The following is a 21,477-nucleotide window of genomic DNA, read 5'->3' on the forward strand; positions in this document are numbered from 1 at the left end:
TGACGCAACCATATAAATTTATGAGTATTTTTATGGCATCAGCCCGACAAAAATACACAGACAAACTGTAGATTGGTCGTAAACTTGGTCAAGTTGCAGTTGGTTTGATCTTTTGTAGTGTGCTCTGCAGCTGTGATACGTCAGCTAAAGCTATTAGTTAAAAGCAAAAGATGAACAGATTTATACTAAATTTTATTTATTTGCATTTTTCTATTTGTATTTTTATAGTTTAAATCGGATGATGAGTATTGCATTTAAGATACGACATGGAAAATGCTTTTAGCACGCAAACACAAAAACATATAAATAAATATATTTCATATTTGGCTCAAAGTTTTCGAATAATTTTTTTAAAAAGAATTTCAACCACAAAACGTACTTATGTTGGTAGGATTAAAGCTTAGGCTGGTTGTGGGGTTGTGAAGCTGTAGCTGGTAGCTTGGTCTTGTTTATGACATTGTTCGTTGTGGGTAATGTCTGCGAAGGCGAGAACAGTTCTCAAGTTTGTCGGCAAACTTTTGTGCGTGTGTGCGTGTGTGTGAAAGGTGAGAGCAGATGTGGATGCGGAAGGGAACAATACAATGACAATACTTTGAATAAATCATAAGCCAAGTGCTAAAGTCAAAATAAATGCGAACAACTTTGTGCTGATGAGACATAAAATAATGGCTGGAGAGGAAAGTGGAGGAGCGGAGAAGAGAAGAGAAAAGAAGCGAAACAGCTGAGAGTACGATGAGCATGGCATTTTACTTAAACAGCCATAAAGTTGAATTTAAATTTAATGGAAACCTTTCTCGATGGAGCTGTCCAGTGCTCACACCTGTGCTATTCTCGGCTCTGCTGCTGTGTTCTGAGCTGTCCTTTTTTCACTTTCACACCAGCTGCTTCATTTAAATTGAAAATCAAAGCTGTCAATTTTCCTTGCCGCCGCCGTCCACTCTCAGCTGTCAGCTCAATGCTTGCAATATAAATACAATATACTATATACATACATATATATTTTATAGACATTCGTAAGCTGTCAGAGAATTGCAGCTGCTCATTATTTTGCACTTTACTCGAACTCCATCTCAATCTTACGCTCTCTCTCTCTCTCTCTCTCTCTGTCTTTATCTATTTCTACCTTGGACAGATGCGCCAGTTTGCAGCAGCAGCACAGTCGGTGTAATTGGCGCATCCCTGGAGGAAGCTGTGCCCATACCATGCCGTGTCAACTCGGATCCACCCGAAATCGACTTTGAATGGACATTCTCGAGCAGCGGCGAACACTTTGAAGTGCCATCCGGACATTATGCGACCATACAAGATCCCACAATGACCACCAGCAGTGATGTGAGGCGCACAATTGTCGAGTCGAATGATACGCACTTTGAGAGCTATGGTAAGTTTTGCAAAATTTTTGTTGCCTCACAGTATCAATGTATTTTATTGCATCAAGTTTGCATTATCCATTGGGATGCTCAGACAATTTGCATGCGTTTGCGGTTGAGCTGGCAAATTTCATAAATGAACTGCTAAGGTAGGTCAGTTTAACTGGCTGACTTTCGGTCTCATTTTAGAGTGTATTCGTTTTTATTTTTGTGTTCTTTTATCAATATTATGCACATAAATTGAGTTATCTGTGCGTCCCAGTTGGCTTAACCAGTCTGCTCGAGCGAGCAGAATTTATTTAAATTTAAATTTGCCTAAGCCTAATGCAAATACAATGTGATTTGATACGCATAGAACATCTGCTCCTTGCCAGTCGATTTAAACTTCAATTCCAATAATATGTTGTTGAATCTTTTTCTTCTTCTTTGATTTTTCTGTGCAGTTGAAACGGTTAGCGAACTGATCTATACACCGAAAGGAGAACGCGACTATGGCACGCTGGCTTGCTGGGGGCGAAATGCAATTGGCAAACAGTCGGAGCCATGTTTATTTCAGGTGGTGCCAGCAGGTAAGCATGTGAGCCAATGAGAGCTTTTGTGTGTTTCACCAAATTCATTATTGTAAATTTAAATTAAATTTTCTTTGACATATGCGATTACGTTTTTGCTCTCGTTCTCATTTTTTGCCAATTTCATAGCCAAGCCCGGAGCATTGCGAAATTGTACGCTGCGACCGTATGTGGTGACCTCAGCGTCGCTGAATTCATCGAATCAAACGACAATGCATGGCAATCAAATGTTGCAAACACAATACGGCAGACACGATGCGAATTATCCGCACATGGAATACGTACGTGAGCGACATGGTAACAACAATAATAACAATAATAATAGCCGGAACAATGCGGCTGCATCAGCAGCTGCCAATAAAATGGCCAACAATAAAAATATGAAGAGCAAAACCAAAATCAATGCGGCTCCTGTTAAATCTAATAATAAGCAACAGCAGCAACATCAGCAGCAGCCAGAGCAAAGATATCGCCTGAATCAACAGCAAATGCAACGTCTAAAAAAAGCGCACATCATTTACACCATCGCAGACATTGGCAGCCATCGAAAGACAGCGACAAAGCAAACAACAGCATCAGCAGCAGCAGCAGCAACAAAAACAACAATCGCATAACAAAGCAGGAGCAGCAGCATCAGCAGCAACAGCGCCTACACCAACATTGGCCTACATCAATAACAAAACTGATGGATCACTGGCCAAGCAGCAGACAAAGCAGTTGAAGTCGCGTGTGCGACGAGCAGCGAGTCCAAGAGCAAGTCCAAGTCCAAGTCAAGGCACGATTGCAGAACGCAAGTTGCCTGAGACATCAATAACAAGCAAAAAAGCTGCAACGTGCAACAAAATCAAATTTATCATTGTCACATATAGAAACGTCGGGAGTTGTTGCCGGCTCGAATGTCAAAAACAACAACGGCAAACTGCCAGCAAAGTATTTTAATAAGCGACAGAAAAACATGCACAAACAGAAACAGAAGCAAAAGCAAAACCAGAAGCAGAAGCAGCTACAGCCAAAGCAAAAGCTCAAGCTGAGGGAACAACAAAAGCGTAGCGCAGTAAACGAGCACAACATAATCCATCATTTTGCAACATCAAGGCGAAGAAAGCGGCAAGCAGCAAACGACATCATAGCATCACAAGCAGCAGCAGCATCACAAGGAGCAGCAGCATTGGCATCAGCAACAGCAGCAGCAACGGCAATAGAAGCAGACGCAGCAGCGACAGCAACAATGGGGGGCAACAGCAACAACCAAATCATCTGCGGCAACTGAGAAAATAAATGCTGATGCCGATGCTGACATTGATGCTGACGTTGAAGCCGATGTTGTTGGCGATGCTGAAACTGATGCTGAGACGGATGCCAGCAGCAGTGGCAGTAATAGTGGCGGCGACATTGACACAATACTGGGCACATTGCGTGCGATTGGCAATGAGCAAGTCAGCAGCAGCAGCAGCAGCAGTAGTAGTGGCAGTGGCAGTAGCAACAGCAATAGTAGACTAGCATTGCCACCAAATGCACCACAAATTAGCAACAAACCAGCGGAGGCAGCGCAACAAATGGCAGCAGCAATTAGTGCAAACAATAAGCCAGTCGTAGTAGTTGCAACAGATGCAGTCGCAGCTGCCGCTGATGATGTCAAGACAAACATTGACACAGCAGGCGGTGCAACAACAGTTGAACAACAAACGGACAACACGAAATTTAAGTTAAACAACATCGAAGACAATGATGAGGACAATGATGGAGATGGCGATGAAGACGAAGATGCTGAAGACGACGATGATGCCAATGGCGACGGTGACGACGATGACGTTGCTAACGAAGATGTTGCCGAACTGCAGACAGACGATGAATACATGGCAGATGAGCCCACCGACTTGGCCGACTATGACACAGCCGAGGAGCAAGAGCCACAGCAGCAACAACAGCAGCAACATCGGCAACATCATGTTGATATTTCATCCCTGGAGCATCAGTTGGACCTCGAATCATTAGAGGATGATGAGGCTGATGCTGATGTTGATGGCGATGGCGATGCCGAACCAGATGCCGATGTCGATGATAATATTTACAATGTTAGCGATGATGATTTTGTGGCTAGTGTTGCACTGTCCACAGCAGAGACAACAACACAGCCACAGTCGCTATCGCTGTCCCAGTCCCATTCGCAGTCGCAGTCGCAGGGACAATCGCAATCACAAACACATTCAGAGCCCGCGGCCCTCTCAGCTGAGTGGCAGCAACCTCATTTCGATTACTCACGCATGGAGTACAGCTTCAGCAATGGCGTGGTCACCCAAAGTCTCATCGGTGGCGGTGCCAATGGCTACGATGGCAACTCCGGCACCGGTGGCACCATCAATTTTGACAACTACGACAACATAATATACTCGACCATGGAGGTCGAATGCATGCCCGGCTATGATGGTGGACTGCAGCAGCAGTTCTTCCTCGAAGCCTACGATTCAAAGACGAAAAAGCTTCGCCTAAATATGAGCAGCACTTATGTGGATGTGCCAGTGTTTCGCATAGATCTGACAGGTAAGGTTGCCCATTTTAATTTGGCATTTTAAAGCTGTGATAAAGTTGCCTGCATTCTTGGTTTATTTGTTATTGTATTTGTGAATGTGGTCGGATTTACAGATTGCTATGCTAAGGCGTTGGCATTAGAGCACTTTGGCGCAATGTTGGCAAAGCCACAGTCTAAAGACTCAACTCTGACTTTCATGCGGCTAACAGCAGCAGCAAAACAAAAACAAATCAAAGTAACAAACTGTGCAAAAAGTTAAGCAAGCCAAATTGCGCGGCGTGTTTGGGTTTCAGGAAAGAGGAATAGGAATGGGAGAAGGGAAAGCTATCCAACAGTAGCAGCAGCAACAGCAGCAGCGGCAACAACTACGCTGTACCACGCAGATTAATTAGTTGAGGCTGCCAGGGCCACTTCATCCTCCCATGTCCCATGCCTCAACTACTACATCCAGCTGGCACATGCTCCTGCTGCTGCTGCTGTTGCTGCCTCTGTTTGTTGTAATGAATTTTAGCTAGTCAGCAAAACTTTTATGCCAATGGCGCTGTGTGAGGTGGGTGCCAAAGCGCTAGGGTTACTCCTGGGGTTTGGGGATTTACGCTCGCCCGCATTCGTCGTCGGTTGCCAAGGGGCAACAGCAACAGTAACAACAACAAAAGCAGCAGCAGCAACAACAAACAGCCGAAAGTGGCAAAAATTTGAATTAAGTTGTTGAAAAACAAGATTTATTTGCCCAACGCCCAACGAGTTGTGAGCGCTGCTATCCAAAAACGTTATCATATTACATTTTTGATTTTTGGCCCCCCACGAAATGTGTCAAGCGCTAAAAACCCAAAATGAGCCAAAACTAATGAGCCACATTTGCAGATCATTTAATGGCATTGCAACTCTTGGCCAAATACCAAAAAACGCTCTGCAAATCGCAATCTCTGCTGCATTGGCAGCTTTTTATGTAACCTCTATCGATGACTTGATACCTTCATTTTTGGTTACAAAACTGGGCGAGGGAAAGAAGGCGAGTCTTTGCATTCTGCGATATTTGCAAAGTCAAACGAAGCGTAAAGTCACGATTAGTTAGACAGGCGTGTTAACGACTCTGGCTTTTGGTTTGGCGGCTATACTTCGAGGGAGGAATTTACTCTTAAGCCTCAGGGGAGATGCTGCTAGTTGAAGGAGAGTTTTTGAAAGCTGTCGTTGTTGTTGTTGCTATTGCTGTTATATGGGTATTAGTCCTGCCCTGTTTTGTTGCTAGTAGTTGCCATTTTAATGAGCTGCTATGGGTGCAAAACAAAAACTTTTGATGCAAGCATTAAAATAAAAAAAAAAATGGAATAAAAATAAAAGAGAAACTTTTCTTTTAATGCGCGTGGCACAAGTTTCTTTCTGACCAGGACGTGTTAATTATATGCCTGTTTACCTAATGGAGTTTGCAAACGCAAGTTTTAAATTAATGATCGGGTCAACTAATGGAATTGCTTTGCTCTTCCTCTCCCATTATCCTTCACAGATCTTACGCCCATGGACTATTATCCCGATGCGCATCCTGCGTTGCATTTGGTCGTCTACAGTGTCAACCAAAAGGGACGTTCCGAGCCAATTGTTCTGGAGAATGTGCCCATCAATGAGGCGGACAAGCGTTCAGGTGAGTAACAAAAGATTTTATTTATATACAAATGTATAAAAAATATTGTGAAATGAGTGACGTAACATAAAATACACAGTAAAAAAGCAGAAAAAAAAACAAACGAGTGTTGCGCTCGCACATACAAAGTTTGCATTTCGCATTGTCCCTGGAGTGTGTTTGAGTTGGCAAAGTGTTGGCGGTCCCTCAAAGTATGCAACACGGCGAAAAGTTACCGCTCCGCAGGACCAGCACAAGGACACGGGAGCGGGAGTGGGAGCGGGAGGAGAGCAACGAGGTGCTTGGGGAGGGGCGGAACAAAGCATTCATTGCTTTTTAAGCACCATTTCACCTTTAAAAAGTCATTCAAGTATTTGCATAGTCTGCTTAACCGTTTTAGTTTTTTGTAAGTACAATTGTTCTTTTATTTAACGAGTTTTGTTTACGTTAGGGCGACAGTTTCCCACAACTTCCTTGTCCCTGACCCGATGCCAAAGCCGAGCCGAAGCCAGAGCCAAGTAGTGCTGCTAAGATTTCTTATTCATTCCTTCTTGTTCAACTTTGACGTTAATTTTCTTCAAAAGTTGCATTTTTTCCTCCATTTCCCCGCATTTTGCAATAAAGGAAGCAAAAGAATGTTAAGCTGCATGGGAAAAATATCATTGAAAGGCTTGTTTTACACTCACTTAAAACACATTCATCAGGATTCTTTTTTTGAGGGGTTGGGCAACATGGAAAGACATTTGCACTAGACAACACACACAGAATATTTGTTGCAACATTTTGCAGCTTATCGACTTAGCTGTGGAATGCAAATAGAGAATATTTAAGCATATTAATTAAGTTGCAACATTACCAGAATAACTAGAGTTTAGCCAAAATGAAGTGCAACTCACACACATCGAATCAATTAACGCAAATCAAATACAAATGATATACAATAAATGTAACAAAGTGAGCCGCTTAAGCAGATCAGCAGCCACTTATGCACCTGGCCATGGCCATTATGACAGCACATTGATTTATTACGTTATTAAGTATAGTATGCTGGCTATCGAAATGCTGGCAGTCAATGTAATGTTTATCTCTGCATTGGCCATGGGCAAAATGGGATAAGAGTATTAGTTGAGCAGTAGTATTTGTGCTACTGCGACTGAGACATTCGGCATGAGCAGAGTAAATCCACTCAATCATCTCTATAATACACATTAGAGTGCGACACATTGCCACACAGCTGGTCAGCAACGTCTACGAAATATATTTGATAGTTCTATGTGTGTCAAGTATGCGAGTGTGTGTGTGTGTGTATGTGAAGTGTATGTATTTAGGAGAATAATACGCAAAAATGCAATATACGTCAGGTGTCAATATTTGCACCTTGGCAAATTTGAAAGCATTTCATTCGACACTTAGCCAAGCAGATCTGCCAACATTTCATCTCGTCTCATCTTAACGAAGCAAGCAAGCGTTCTGGGAGCAAGCAATTTCGGCAACATTTTACATCGGCAACGCTTGACGCCACCACATTAATGTAAATATAATCAATTTCATGTTTTACCTGAGCCAAAAAAAAAAAACTCAAAAAAAAAATGTGAAATGTGCAGAGAAAAGAAAGATCTTGTTATGCTAAACTGACACACAGAGATTCCCCAGGAGTTACATTATCCACATCGAGCATGCCAGAACTCACACACACACAAAGAGAGAGAGAGAGAGAGAGAGCGACAGACAGTTACGTATACTTAGCCATAGTCGCATCTGTGGCATCAAGGTAACAACGCATCAGACGACAACGACGGAAACGAAACAGACACTGAGCCTTCAGTCCCTACACCAACACCACCATCACCATCAGCTTCACCACACAGAGCTTCGCTAGCATTCGTTGCTCCTCTCACGTCCTGTCATGCCACACAAAATATAAACGATTACTGTAAGACAAGAAAAATATACATTAAACATGTCTTATCTGAATAAAATATCCCAAAAGACAACGGCGCTGAAAGTAAAGTAAAATAAAATTATATCCTACAAAATACAACGAGTGTATGTACCAACAGCAGATCGAAGTGGTTGCCTGCCTGACTGGCTGACTGGATGACTGGCTGCCTGGTTGGCTTGTTTGTGGTGTGGTGTGGCTGGCTGGCTTGGATTGGTTTGGTTTGGTTTGGTTCGGCAGGAAATGTGACCGTCCCGTTGCCCCTTTCCGCTTTCATCGCTGCCCCATCATGCCGAAGCGATGATGAAACGCAAGGAGCCCAAGCGATAGGCAAAGATGTTGTGTGTCTGTGTGTGTGTGTATTACAATCATGCGATACAGATACATTGTTTGGCTTGGCTTGGCTCTGGCTTCAGCACATCACACATACGCCCGCATGCACAGGACTACAACATTTTATTTATGCTTACTTTGTGTAAACGTAAATGTAACCGTAAACGCATTCCCAGCCAGGCAGCGAGCGAGCATCGAAGCCAATGGAAGATTCGAGTTCACATGTGAGCGGCATCGCCTCGTAATCCCAATACATTTTAACCAATCCACTTTTTCATCGTTTCATCGAATCATTTATATCACAAACGGGAGCATTAAATCGAATTAAGCTTATAAGAAGACGAAGGCGTAACATGAAGATGCCGTACCATGGTGGTGGCAAAGCAGACGAATTGCTTCGTCCTGCACTCACCAAATGAAACGCATACAAACAATTGGCTTATGAGCGGAACGCAGGACGTTCTGCCAGAGCAATGTTTGTGATGTGGCATGTGAAGTGTGGAGCATGGAGTGCGGAGTGTGTAGCGTGTGGCATGTGGCATGTGGCTAGCGGTGAGTGCTCTACTTGGTGGGTGACTCCTCTCTGAGCTCTCCCCAACGTTCCCTATGCTGCTCATACTTCCAAGTCCCCATTGGTGTTGCCTGGCTTATCTGCTTAACTTGGGGCATGTGCATGGTCTTCACTTCGCTTCGGTACGGTTTGGTTTGGTTTGGTTCCATTCTCCATTTCACCCGCTCCCTAGAGCCTCAAGCTGCCCTACCTTGTGTTGTTGTTTTATTGATAAATATTTGCACAAGTGTGAAAATTTCATTACGCCGCTGTGCTTATATTTAAATTACTTTCTTCTCCTTTTTTTTTTGCTCTCCTTGGAGCAGGTAGTTCAACTCGTATGCCGCTCGACTGCTATCAGTTTCAAGTGTCTTCGCCGTGTCGAATATATATAAATTTTATTTGGCAAGCAACTGCTTACTTTCGCATTCCTTTATGTCCTTTCTGTTTGTGTTTTTTTATTTTTTTTTTTTGTTCCTTTTTTTTTGGTGTATGAAATGAGTTTCGAGCTTGGGGATTTGTTGTTGGTGTGAGTCGGTGGCAAGCTGATGGCAATCTACTATAAAGTAATCCGACTTCATTTACATCTATAAATACGAATATACATACAATGCGAAATCTATCATGCCATCTATCTATTTGTATTTAACTTGAGCAACTTCGCCATGAACAATTCAATTAAAACATTAACTACAAGCAGCCACAGCTGGCGGATTTAGCATGACGCTAATGGAAAATTCCCAATATAAATGTACATATGTACTCTACTTACTATATATATTTTTCAAAAGTCATGTGCCAACAATTACAACACATGTACAATTTGGACATGCACTGAATGTCTGTGTGTGCGTGTGTGTGTGTGGGTGTGGGTGTATGCTTCTAAACGCAGCCATGCATAAATGAGCAATTTCGCTCGCGGCGCAGTTTCGTCAACATTTGGTAGAGCTGCAAAAAATATTTATTGATTTGCAACTTTGGCTGCTGCTGCTGCTACTGCTGTTGCTGCTGCTGCTGTCGACGGCGTCTGGCTGACAGGCACAGGTTTATAAATTAGCAACAGTCTGTCCGTCTACCCTCAGTTTCTCCCCCTTCCCTTAATCCCTCGCCCAGATGCCAGTTAGACAGCTTTGGTTTTTCGGTTTTGCCTCTGGTTGTTGCCTCTGGTTCTGGTTGTGACTCTCTCCGGTTCTGGGTGCTACTGATTCAGCTGTGTCCTGTGCTGGCTTCGGTTCTGGCTTTTGCCATTTTGCCATGTTTGCTTATTGAAATTCTGTGTTGCATATCCGCAGGCGCGCATGATTTGTTGAATGTTAAACACATTTTGACTACCCGACGAAATGCGCAAATACGAAATAAACGAAATACTTATGGCCTTGTAATGTATATTCAATTACAACAAACACGCCCACTAAGCTCCCTTCAAAAAATGCTTCAAATAAACCAGATTTTAATTAAAGCGCGTTGGCGATAAATGAAAATAAATTTGCAAACAAAAAAAAATAAACTACTGCATCAAAAGTGTTACAGCATTAAATGACTAGACTAGTGCAAGCGAGTACGTATTTTTAGAAAATAACTAACAGCTTTTATCACATAACTAAACTAATAACTAAAGATAATATACATATGGGTAATTCCATGGCGAAATTTGGCCCGTGCGAGACTCTTTACAGTGTACTGCAGTGAAAATAACATAAACTGAAACAATTTTAAAAATAAGTGAATGTTATTCTTAAAGCTCTAGATTAGCACTATATTTAGAGGTAAGATTGATTTAAGGAAATTGATCTGTTTTCCGATAAAATATATAATTTCGTTCATTTTTGGGTGTGCGTACGAATTGGTTAATTTTTGCAATTATCACAACAGAAAACAAAACGGAAAGAAAATTCCAAAACTATTCTTAGCTCTAATTAAAGTACTTATCTAGAGCTACATATAAACATAAACTTTTCTTATTTTTTCAATTTTTCCTCCATGGAATTACCCATATATAGATTTATTTCACTGGAGATTCCATACGACAACATATAGTTTAACAACTCAAATGTTAATCAAATCTTACATTAGGATTATAGACATCGCACATTACGGAACGAAAAGAAAAGTCCTTAATAAATGCCAAATTCAGTATCTAATCCAAAACCATATTTTAATAGATTACCGATATTATCGTTAGTAATCCCTTAAAATGCGAACTTTCAACAAATTATGCAACAGTTAAAAGGAAACTATTCTCAGGGATTACATTATCAATTGATTTCTATTTGCAGATGGACGCATGGGTCTATCCATATTGCCCATTGCCGCTTTGCTCACTGGCACACTCTTCACCGTGGGCATTGCTGTGCTGTTTGTGGTTGTGATTGCGGTGCGTCGTCGTCGCTGTCAAGGCGCACGCAATTTGTGCGACGATAAGGACAAGCATTTGGGTAAAGTCAATGTGCTAATCGTCTGGCGCACAATCCTTGATTTTTTGTTTGCTTGTTTTTGTTCTGTATTGTGCAGGCATGGATGTGACAGTGACGGCACCTCTGGAAACTGGAGCCGGTCATCAGCGTCTCGTGGTGGCGTACACGCTGAAGCAGGGCATTGAAAAGCAGCCGGACATTCTGAGCGCACAAAAAAGCGCAACTGGCAGTGACACATCGTCACCTCTGGGAAATCGACAGAGTGGTTTATTTATGGGCAGCAACAGTGCAGCCGCGCCCAGCAGCGTGGCGAATCATAAAACTGTGGATTATGTAAGTGTGTGAATGTGAATGCACAAGTGCACAGCAAGTGCAAGTGCAAGAAGGAGTTGGAGTTGGAGTGCAGACATTGTCATTTGCTATATTGCAGGATGTCAATGCGCCGCACCTGAATAGTCCGCCCTCGCAGTCGAGCACCCTCAAACTGGAGAGTGACACAGCCGCCGCGGCCAAATGTTATCAGGCGCCTTCGGCAGCACCAACGCTACTCTATGATGCCATGCCCACACTGAGTCGCTACGAGCCGCTGGGTCTCAACATGGGCAGCTATGCAGCAGGAGGAGGAGGAGACGGAGGCGGCGGTGGAGGAGCTGGTGGTGGCAGCAACAGCACATTGAGCTCGGCGGGCAGTGTGGCCAACTCGACGAGCAATGCGCACAGTGTGGGCAGCAGCAGTCATTATGTCCAGCACTTGCACCACACGCTGCCACATGGCATTTCACAGCCATCGGGCAGTTTGCCGCGTGGTAGAGATCCGCTAACCTTAGCTGATTACTTGACCACTAGCAGCCTGATTGACTACAATCTAAGTAAAGCGGCGGCAGCCACCGCGGCTCCGCTGCCCACGCATATGATGACACTACCAAAGGGCATGGGTCACACTGGTCACGCAGTGCTGCCCAGCAGCAGCAGCAGTTTGTCGCCATCTCCGTCGCAACTCACCACCATCACCCAGAAATCGAACGCTGGGCGTAATCATATTATCACCGACACGCTTCCCGGTCCCGAGAGCTGCGTCTAAACAGATAATTTTGTGGGGGGAGTAAGAGGATGAGAGGGAGAGCGGCAAACCGAATTCCTGGCAAACAACAAACAAAAGACTGGCGCACACACAACAGACAACAAAAATTAGTGAAAGAAACAGAAACAGAAACAGCAGAACAAAGATTCAGAAGAAACGAGCAAAAGATAAAGCTAGAATTATAGAAAGTATAGAACAAGAACAAAAAATAAAAGAATTGTAGCATAGCAAGCTAGGTATAGAGAAACTTATCAGAACTAGTAAACTAATCGTAACTAGCAAAACGTTATACGACGGTGTCTCGAATCATGAAATTCTTATTGTTAGACCATAAAAAAAAACTGTAGATCTCTAAAAACTAGTCAATGTATTTGTAATTGTATTTGTAATTTGAATTGTAATTGTATGTGTAATCGTGTGCATGTGTGTCTGTTTGTTTGTAAATGTTAGTTTGTAAGACAGCCGAATCAATTATTTCTTCGAGGCAAAGGCTTAAAAAACAACAAAACTACAAAAAATACCCGTCTTGTTAAATTTGCTGTGTACTTCCAAGCAAAAGTGTTGTTGTTAAATCAGTTGTTTTTCTGTTTTGTTTTTTTTTGTCTTTTTCTAACTGCCGGTAAAAAAACATATCCCCAACTAAACACACACATATCCTTTTGCTGTCTAACCGAGCCTATACTCAAATTTAACCACAACTATTTGAACTGCTGCCCAAGATCAAAGCCAAACCAAGCAGCAGTCAGCCAACAAAAAAAAAGTAAAAAACACAAAAAAAAAAAGGACTCGTAGTCGGCCCAGGGGAAAAAGTTATATTGGACACGTCTTGCGCCATTGCCTTGGCCAGCTCTGGCTATTATTTAACTTTTAAACACGCACCAGCCAAAAACAAGCAGCCAGCACAGCCGGCAGAGCTTGTTTGGAGGCACAGCTAAGCCGAGCAGAGCAGAGCAGTGTAGAGCAGACCCGGCAGATTTGAATTTAATGGGCATGCTCTGGGATGTGAGTGGAAGTGGAAGTGGCAGTGGCAGTGGCAGTGGCAGTGGCAGTGGCAGCAGCCAGTCGTGGTCGTTGCTATTAGCAGCAATGGCACCCAACAAGTGAGCAATAAAGAAAAGTTTAGAAAAATATGCGATAACCACCCCGTGGACCCCATAATAAGCTCACGAACGATTGAATGGGTATGAAACACAATAAAAACTGAATGGGGCGAGGACGACTGACTGTGTGTGAAGAAGGCAACGGGAACGGGAACGGGAAAGGCAACGATTGGGAGAAAAACTGAGCACGGATTTGTGCGCACGATAGCGCAAAATGATGACAATAAATGGAAAAGTTTTTAATAAGCCAATAAAATGATTTATGTAGCAAACATAGAGCACTAAATTGCTCCGCTCTCAGCAGGTTTATTAACGAGACCAGCTCAATGCGTTTCGATTGGATTCGATTCGGTTCAACTGTTGATTTAACAGCAAAAGCATAAATTTCATTAGGCAAACATTTTAGACCTGAATACACAACGAACAACAATTACTATTGGCACTTGGTTTGGACTTGGCTCTGGAGCAAATTCAAATAGGTAACATTTTTCCAATTAGATTACATTATAAACGATTTGAATGTCTTTTGAAAAGATAGTATGCAATTGTTATCAAGGCATGTTTTGCATATCAGAAATGCATATATATATATATATACAACTCGTAAACTATTAAGCAAGGTGTAAGATGTTTTATTCAAAATGTTGATTTCCGCCTAAGTTCTATCATTAGAATCTACATTCTGCATATCTAACGAAAGTCACAAAACAATATTACTGATTACTTAAGTATATAGCAAAATCGTACATAATGTAGTAAGAGGTGTGAATATTATAAATTTTAAGATGCAAAACCAAAAACATAACAACGTTGTATTGAATGCTACTAGTATAAAGAAGAATAACGATCAGAAAATCATAAACTTCCTCAAAGTGTATAAGCCAATGGCCCCCTGCTGTAGATATTCAATATGAATATGAATACGAGAGAGTATGTAGTTGAAATTTTCGAGAACGAAATCATGTAGTTCAACATATTATCATGGCTAAAATGCTAAAAATGTATCAAATGGGCCTCAAGGAGGGCAAGCATTGTACATATATACATATAGTATATACATAAGCACGACGATTGTAACTATCTATGTAAAAATGCTTAAAATATTTGTGATAAAGTAATAGTGTTAATGATAAGGTAATAAAATATATTATGAAAAATATCAAAATTGTTTTTAAGCTAGAGAACAGTTGGGTTTCATTTGTGACTAATATTGCCTGAATCATTCAAGTACAGAGAAAATGCATTTCAGACGAGAATAAATAATTATCAGCAGTTGTAATACGAAACGCAGTCGGGGTATACCCCCGACGAGTTCCCAAATATCCTTATCAAATGGTTTTTTTTTTAACATGTTCCGCATTTATTATCTAAAAATAACTATTGTTTTTTGCACAAAGAAAAACGGCTTATCACATTGTGCAGAGTAGAGAAAAGGGTATATCAAAGGCGAACTTAGCGACTCTGCTGCCCAGATTGCTGATTAACAGCATCACTTTGCACACATGAGGAAATGCTGACTGATTAAGAGCATTCACTCGGCTGTAGATTGCGCTGGAATGGGGGCTTGATTACTAACTGCATATTTTCGTTGCTCACATTCAGAAAATCGCCCATTCATCCACGCCACTGAACGACTGGCCACAAAAAATATAATTAACGATTACAGTTTTCGACTTCAGTTTCAGTTGTCAAGATCAGTGTCAAGTGCCGGACGTTGCCTCGCTGTTTTCTTAAATAATATATAGAAATTTACAATGAAGTCTGTTGTGTGCTGTGTGATGCTCCTGTTTATTGGTGGCATCGTGGAATGCACTGCCAGGGCAAGTGTTCAAGGATTTCTTGAAGGAGCATTACAGTCATCATTAATTTTACAGAGTCGTAATCACAACGATCCACCAGCTGGCAAGCTGCCAATTACACTGTATTACGAATCACTTTGTCCATATTGTCGAGCATTCGTCACAGAGCAATTGAATCCCTCGATGGTGCGTCAGGATCGTCTTGCCTTCACAGAGTTAACCCTGGTGCCCTATGGCAATGCCCGAGTATGTAGCTTTTTGTGTCATTTACCATGCAACACTGCAATATTTTGGCGTTGCAGAAAGACAACACGACGGGCAAGGTGACATGTCAGCACGGCGAACTGGAGTGTGAACTAAATGCCTGGCATGGCTGCATCCTGGAGCATCATAACATCACGGACGCGTTGAAGTTGATTGCTTGCATGATGCGTAGTGGAAAGAATCAGATCGACAAGTGCGCCACCCGTTACAATATCGATGTCGCCGCCGTCAAAGAATGCAAAAAAATCGCGCAGCGTTGAAGATATATTGGAAAAGTATCGCAAAGAGACGCAAAAAATTGTTCACCTTTATTCTGGTGTTCCTGCAATAGCTGTGGATAACGTAAGTTTCGGAGATTCGTCGTTAAAAGTACAAAAGAGATCGAGTGACATTTCTGTATAATTACAGGTTTATAATCAAGCTGACCAAAACGATCTAACTGATAATTTCGACGATTTCTTTTGTGCCAAATATGAAGCTAAGTTCAACAAGAAATTGAAAAACTGCCTTTAATATGGTCTTAGAGATCTGATCACATTGTAATATTCAATAAAGACCGACACGAATACATATAAACATACAATTTAGAAGCTAGTTTAAAAAAAATAGATAAAATTATATTTACGATTCGATGATTTAGTTGCGCTTTTCGAGCAGTGCCATAATTCTATCCAACTTTTCAGTCTGTTGCAATTGCATTTCATCCAGTCTTTTAGTTATGAGGTGCTCCAATTGTTCGAACTTATGATCGATATGTTGGTTGATGCTATTCATATCCATATTGCCAGTAGGAGCCGCTGTTGGCGCTTGAGAATGCGATTGGCCTGTAATTCCCTTCATCAACGACATGAACTTTTGCATTTTCTCCTCATTGTCCTCGGGCTTGCTTTGACTACTGCTGCTGCTGCTTCCGCCTTTGTGCAGTAATTCTTGTATCTTTTGCAAATTAAACGGCTGCTGCTGCTGTGTGGTGATGCCATTGGGATTAGGTGCAATGTGCAACATGGCACCAAAGATGCAAATCTCTTTACTCGACGTCAGTAGCTTTAAATTAATGTTGGCTATGCCGGAACGATCGATTTCCATATCGTAACGATATGGTCTTATGGGCACATCACCTTCACCTTCACCTTCATCTTCTTCGATGGCAACGCCATAAATGGTCTCTAAGTACTCTTGGTTGGTGCCCACAAAAAGTTCTACTTTGGGTGCGCTACACACAAGGGTTAAAGCGGCAATTTTGAAACGCGGTGAGATTTCAAAATGTAGCTCGCATGGAATGGGAGCGGATTCATTGTTGGCGAACAGCACAGCACGGTCCTCGTTGACAACATCGTCCAAGGCAGGTCTATAATACAGGAAAGTGTGTCACTTAAGTAAACCAGTTTTTTTCTTTGGGCGTCGTTGCAATATGCTAAATTGCAACTTGCAATTCTTTGTCTTACTTCACAAAGACATCCTCCTCGTAGTGACGTGTCGGTATCAGCTGGGACAGCTCATTGCCCGCCGTTTGTGTCCAGCTACAGCGCGAGATCACTTTTTCTGTCATATTTTGTCGATTGTTTAAATACAAACACAAAAAAACGTTACCAATTCACTTTTAGTCTGAATTCTTTGTTTATAGTCTTCTTCTTCACAAGTTCGCATTCCCAATGGCCAACTGTTGCGTTAACAGAACTCTCGCCAAAGTGAGCAACCGTTGCGTTAACAGCACACAATTACAGAGTTGTATTTAACATTACAGCAAACACATAACGTAGTGCAAAACGTTACGTCAGAGACTTGCGCGTATTTAACAGAGCCGCCCCATAGACAACAGCGTTGCAATTTGACAAGTACGACCTTGATTGGCCCCCTTGTAGGTCATATTTAAGTAAATCCAAAGGAAAGCGACAGTGCTCTTCTCAGCGCCATCGCACTTGGTTGAACATTATTCTTCGCAAATTAATCCGCAATAATATGGGTGGCAAATACAAGATTGTGATGGTCCGCCACGGCGAGTCCGAGTGGAATCAGAAGAATCAATTCTGCGGCTGGTTCGATGCCAACCTCAGCGATAAGGGTAAGCAAATTGCTTATCACATAATCATTAACTGAACTCAATCGATAATTGTCTATGTGCGTCGCAGGCAAAGAGGAAGCTCTAGCTGCTGGCAAGGCTGTTAAGGAAGCTGGTCTCGAATTCGATGTGGCTCACACATCGGTGCTGACTCGCGCTCAAGTCACCTTGGCAAGCATTCTCTCGGCCAGCGGCCACAAGGAGATTCCCATCCAGAAGACTTGGCGCCTCAACGAGCGTCACTATGGTGGCCTCACTGGTCTGAACAAGGCCGAGACTGCTGCCAAGTACGGTGAGGCTCAGGTGCAAATCTGGCGTCGCAGCTTCGATACACCACCACCACCAATGGAGCCAGGACATCCATACTATGATACAATTGTCAAGGATCCTCGCTATGCTGAGGGACCCAAGCCAGAGGAGTTCCCACAGTTTGAGTCGCTGAAGCTGACGATTGAGCGCACACTGCCATACTGGAACGATGTGATCATTCCACAGATGAAGGAGGGCAAACGCATCCTGATCGCTGCCCATGGAAACAGTCTGCGTGGCATTGTCAAGCATTTAGATAGTGAGTAGACTACACTATAAATCTATATTATATATATTAATATATCAATTTACAGATCTCTCTGAGGATGCCATCATGGCACTCAACTTGCCCACTGGCATCCCATTCGTTTATGAGCTGGACGAGAACTTCAAGCCCGTGGTCTCGATGCAGTTCCTCGGCGACGAGGAGACCGTCAAGAAGGCCATCGAAGCTGTTGCCGCCCAAGGCAAAGCTAAGTAAACAAACTAAATAGCCACCAAAAAACAAAATGAACTATAGTCAGGCACAAAGTTAAAGAAAATGGCAGAATTGCTTCAGAGGATTGAAGGCGCCTCCCATGTTTGATTCCTTACCCATTTGGTGTTGCAATTAATTGGTTCATCATCCCCTACCCCACGCTACTGTTAATAAATAATTTATTGTATTACACACGCTCAAACATAAGACATTTATTTTAACATTTACTTTCGCTTGTTCTTCTTACCATCCTTGGCCAACTCCAGACCCAGGATGCACTTGGGCGGCACCTTGTACGTTTCCGTTAGCAGCGTGTATATGAAACGTATCTGATTGCCTTGCACCTGCAACTGTTCGTGCTTCTGATGAGGCAATTTAACAATCGTTGTACTCGCAGCTGCGCCTTGTTTACAGAGTTTGATCAGCTCGGCCATAATGATGCCATAGGCTTCAATGTTGCTCACGAGCGTGACTTTTTTGTTGCCCGATCGTGTGGCTAGCGACATTTGAATCTGTGGCTTGCCACTGGTATCCTTGCCACTACACATCTGATACGAATGTTCCATTTTACTGGTGATGATCGAGGTGATTTCGCTCAACGTTGCCTCACGATTGCCGCACAACTCGCGCAAAACTTCATCGGGTTCTACGATTTTGGTTAGAGGATGAATAGCAGCATGTTTGCTCACATATTCGCGAACAATCTTCTTGACTTGAGCCACTGGAATGCCCTCGCCTCGCTTGTAGTTCAACTTGGTAAAGAAGGCAGCCGTCACATCGGTCACCACATACATTTCCTTGAGCTCGGAGTGAAAGAGTGGCGTCTCTGCAGCTGCGCTAGAATCGTTTGTCTTCACGTCTGTGATGAAATTCACCAGCTCGGGATGCTCCAGGTCTACTGAGATGATTTTGTCCACACCTTTCGTTTCCTCGCGCACCACAATGAAGCCTTGGTCGACCATCTCGGCCAGAAAGTTGGACAACTTCTTGTATCGTGTCTTCTTCAGGTCGATTTGCTCCGCCGCCTCGTTGACCACATAGAGTCGATAGAAATTGCTGGTCAAAAGCGGCAGTGGCAGCTTTTTGCCATTGTTCTTGAGAGCCGCCAGAAATGCGTTCTTAAGCATCGTCTCCGGCGTGGGTTCGTTGTCAGCTATTTCCTCTGGCTCGTCGAGATTCAGAGAAGCTGTGCTGGCTTCAATGGCATCCGTAGCTGGCTCTGCTGGAAGTTCAGCTGCTTGCTCCGGCTGTACAGGCGTCTTTGGCACCTTGCGCTGTTCAACAGCACCCAAAGCAGGAAAATCATCTGTGGTCAGCGGTTTGGTGCGCATCACCGGAATCTGCTGCAGCAAACTGGGCTCATGTGACCAGAGCTTGTCGCCAAACAGATGCAGCACTTTGACAGCAACACCATGGCCACCACACATGTACAATTCATCACTAGAACGCGCCAATTGGCCTACAGCGACCGCTGAGCTGTTGTTCGTCAGATTGATGCCCACTAAAAGTGACTAGGGAGTGTAAGTGAAATAGTTCAATAGCTAAATTATATTACCAACTCACCTAGTTGCCCCTTCTTGTAATGGCCATACATGCTCAATCCCACGCCCAAGGGAACCACGCCAGGCAGCATTAAATCGGCGCCATTCGTCAGTTTGGGCAGCACACCTTCGTGAGTGGTGAAATAAGGGATTATCTCCGGCGTTGTCCACAGTGTGTACAATGTGGGCACCAGTTGACCACCATCCAATTCGAAGAACATTGGCTGTTTGTCCACACAATAAACAATGCTCGCTGTCCCGCCATGTGTCAGAATTTTCAGCTGCGTCACATTCGCTTTCGCCGGTAGCAGATTTTCCACGCTAATGTGCGGAAAAGCTATTTCCAAACGTGCGCGCAATTTCTTTGCTTCGGATCCCTTGAGCGCTGCGCTGCTCTTCAGTCTATAGGGCTTTAAAAAACATGTGTGTAATTTGATTTTTTTGGTTTGTGCACGTCAACACGAAATTGTTATAGAAAATAACCAAATGCAAACAATTGGTTCACAATAGACACCTGCTATGTTAACAGAACAGCTGTTTTCTTCTTTGTGTTGTGACCCATAACCCAGTAGTCAATTTGCTGCAGCATTGAAGTGATTGCCAATTTACTGTTAACTATAAATGTTCACATTAAACCAATCCGTATAAATAAAATATACCGATACAACTAATCAAATAAAATCTAATCAAACGTCAAAAAATATAACAGCATTCAATGTAGAATATAAATAACTTCAAGTCACCATTGTCACAATTTCACGATTAGTGCAGTGAGCTCGGCTGTGAAATACCCGCTACCCATTTCCAATTTCATCATATTTTGAAAAAAAAAAAAAATTTCCTACCGCAAAAATTCTGAAATATACCGAAGGCTTTTTTTGATATATTGATATAGAAAATATACCATAGAGTTCAAAATATACTATCTGGGCAGCCAACGGTGCTAAAACCCAAATGCAGTAAGCGCCTTTTGTCATACAAAAGAATTTCTTAAAAAACTTCTACAATTTTTATCTGATCGCAACTAAATTTTCAGGAATAATAAATACTGTAGTTATTATACAGTAGGGCGTTGCAAAATTTTGAATAAAACTTAATAATAAAAATAAACAGTGTTGTCGAAAAAAAATTATAGCTGTATCTCTTATGGTCTCTAAGATCTACATATGTGTTCATACGAAAAGACGGTCTTGGTTGTTGACGGTAATCGGATATGCCTCCTTCTGTCTGCTACATACATGTCTCGCAGGCACAAAGTTTTGATACCCCTTTACTCTGTAAGAAACGGGTATAATTATAGATCTAAAATCTAAACATTTTATATTATCAAGATTTAACCGTGATTCTTTCGCGATCCTCTCGCGATTGCTACTCGGTTATTGAGCGATCAGCAATTCTTCCGAGATCTTGCGATTCTTGCGCGTTCTTTCGTAGTAGTTTTCTCTCGAAAAAGGACATTTTTTTTACATAACTCTAACAAATCACCAAGGTATCGGGTGGATATCTATTTTTGTAGTTTTCGA

General features: G+C 42.5%; 5 protein-coding genes across 5 annotated transcripts in view; 3 read left to right on the top strand and 2 right to left on the bottom strand.

Moving 5' to 3' along the window:
* Nucleotides 1–14,128, top strand: part of LOC133837713 (uncharacterized) — an 82,504-nt gene extending 68,376 nt beyond the window's left edge. Inside the window, 10 exon segments of the mRNA XM_062268572.1 lie at nucleotides 1,133–1,381; nucleotides 1,814–1,939; nucleotides 2,069–2,439; nucleotides 2,441–2,764; nucleotides 2,766–3,141; nucleotides 3,143–4,480; nucleotides 5,974–6,108; nucleotides 11,186–11,344; nucleotides 11,421–11,656; nucleotides 11,754–14,128. Coding sequence (XP_062124556.1) covers nucleotides 1,133–1,381; nucleotides 1,814–1,939; nucleotides 2,069–2,439; nucleotides 2,441–2,764; nucleotides 2,766–3,141; nucleotides 3,143–4,480; nucleotides 5,974–6,108; nucleotides 11,186–11,344; nucleotides 11,421–11,656; nucleotides 11,754–12,404 — 3,965 coding nt within the window. The 3' untranslated portion in view covers nucleotides 12,405–14,128.
* Nucleotides 14,129–15,167: 1,039 nt separating this feature from the next.
* On the top strand, nucleotides 15,168–16,200 carry LOC133838618 (GILT-like protein 2). Its single transcript, XM_062269777.1, is given in 4 exon segments — nucleotides 15,168–15,549; nucleotides 15,606–15,806; nucleotides 15,808–15,909; nucleotides 15,976–16,200. Coding segments are annotated over 4 exon segments (699 nt in total). The 5' UTR covers nucleotides 15,168–15,258; the 3' UTR covers nucleotides 16,081–16,200.
* Nucleotides 15,387–17,260, bottom strand: LOC133838615 (uncharacterized). Its single transcript, XM_062269775.1, has 2 exons — nucleotides 17,013–17,260; nucleotides 15,387–16,915 (listed from the first exon to the last, which is right to left on the bottom strand). Exons 1-2 carry the CDS (start codon nucleotides 17,114–17,116, stop codon nucleotides 16,204–16,206), a joined length of 816 nt encoding a protein of 271 aa, XP_062125759.1. The 5' UTR covers nucleotides 17,117–17,260; the 3' UTR covers nucleotides 15,387–16,203.
* A 151-nt stretch (nucleotides 17,261–17,411) lies between these two features.
* LOC133838617 (phosphoglycerate mutase 2) lies at nucleotides 17,412–18,608 on the top strand. Its single transcript, XM_062269776.1, has 3 exons — nucleotides 17,412–17,629; nucleotides 17,697–18,194; nucleotides 18,250–18,608. Exons 1-3 carry the CDS (start codon nucleotides 17,527–17,529, stop codon nucleotides 18,414–18,416), a joined length of 768 nt encoding a protein of 255 aa, XP_062125760.1. The 5' UTR covers nucleotides 17,412–17,526; the 3' UTR covers nucleotides 18,417–18,608.
* LOC133838610 (eukaryotic translation initiation factor 2D) lies at nucleotides 18,333–20,557 on the bottom strand. Its single transcript, XM_062269766.1, has 2 exons — nucleotides 19,977–20,557; nucleotides 18,333–19,914 (listed from the first exon to the last, which is right to left on the bottom strand). The coding sequence occupies exons 1-2, from the start codon at nucleotides 20,173–20,175 to the stop codon at nucleotides 18,638–18,640; spliced, it is 1,476 nt and encodes a 491-aa protein (XP_062125750.1). The 5' UTR covers nucleotides 20,176–20,557; the 3' UTR covers nucleotides 18,333–18,637.
* Between the last annotated feature and the right edge of the window lie 920 nt (nucleotides 20,558–21,477).

The sequence above is a fragment of the Drosophila sulfurigaster genome, chromosome 2R (assembly GCF_023558435.1).
Source record: "Drosophila sulfurigaster albostrigata strain 15112-1811.04 chromosome 2R, ASM2355843v2, whole genome shotgun sequence".
Lineage (NCBI taxonomy): Eukaryota > Metazoa > Arthropoda > Insecta > Diptera > Drosophilidae > Drosophila > Drosophila sulfurigaster.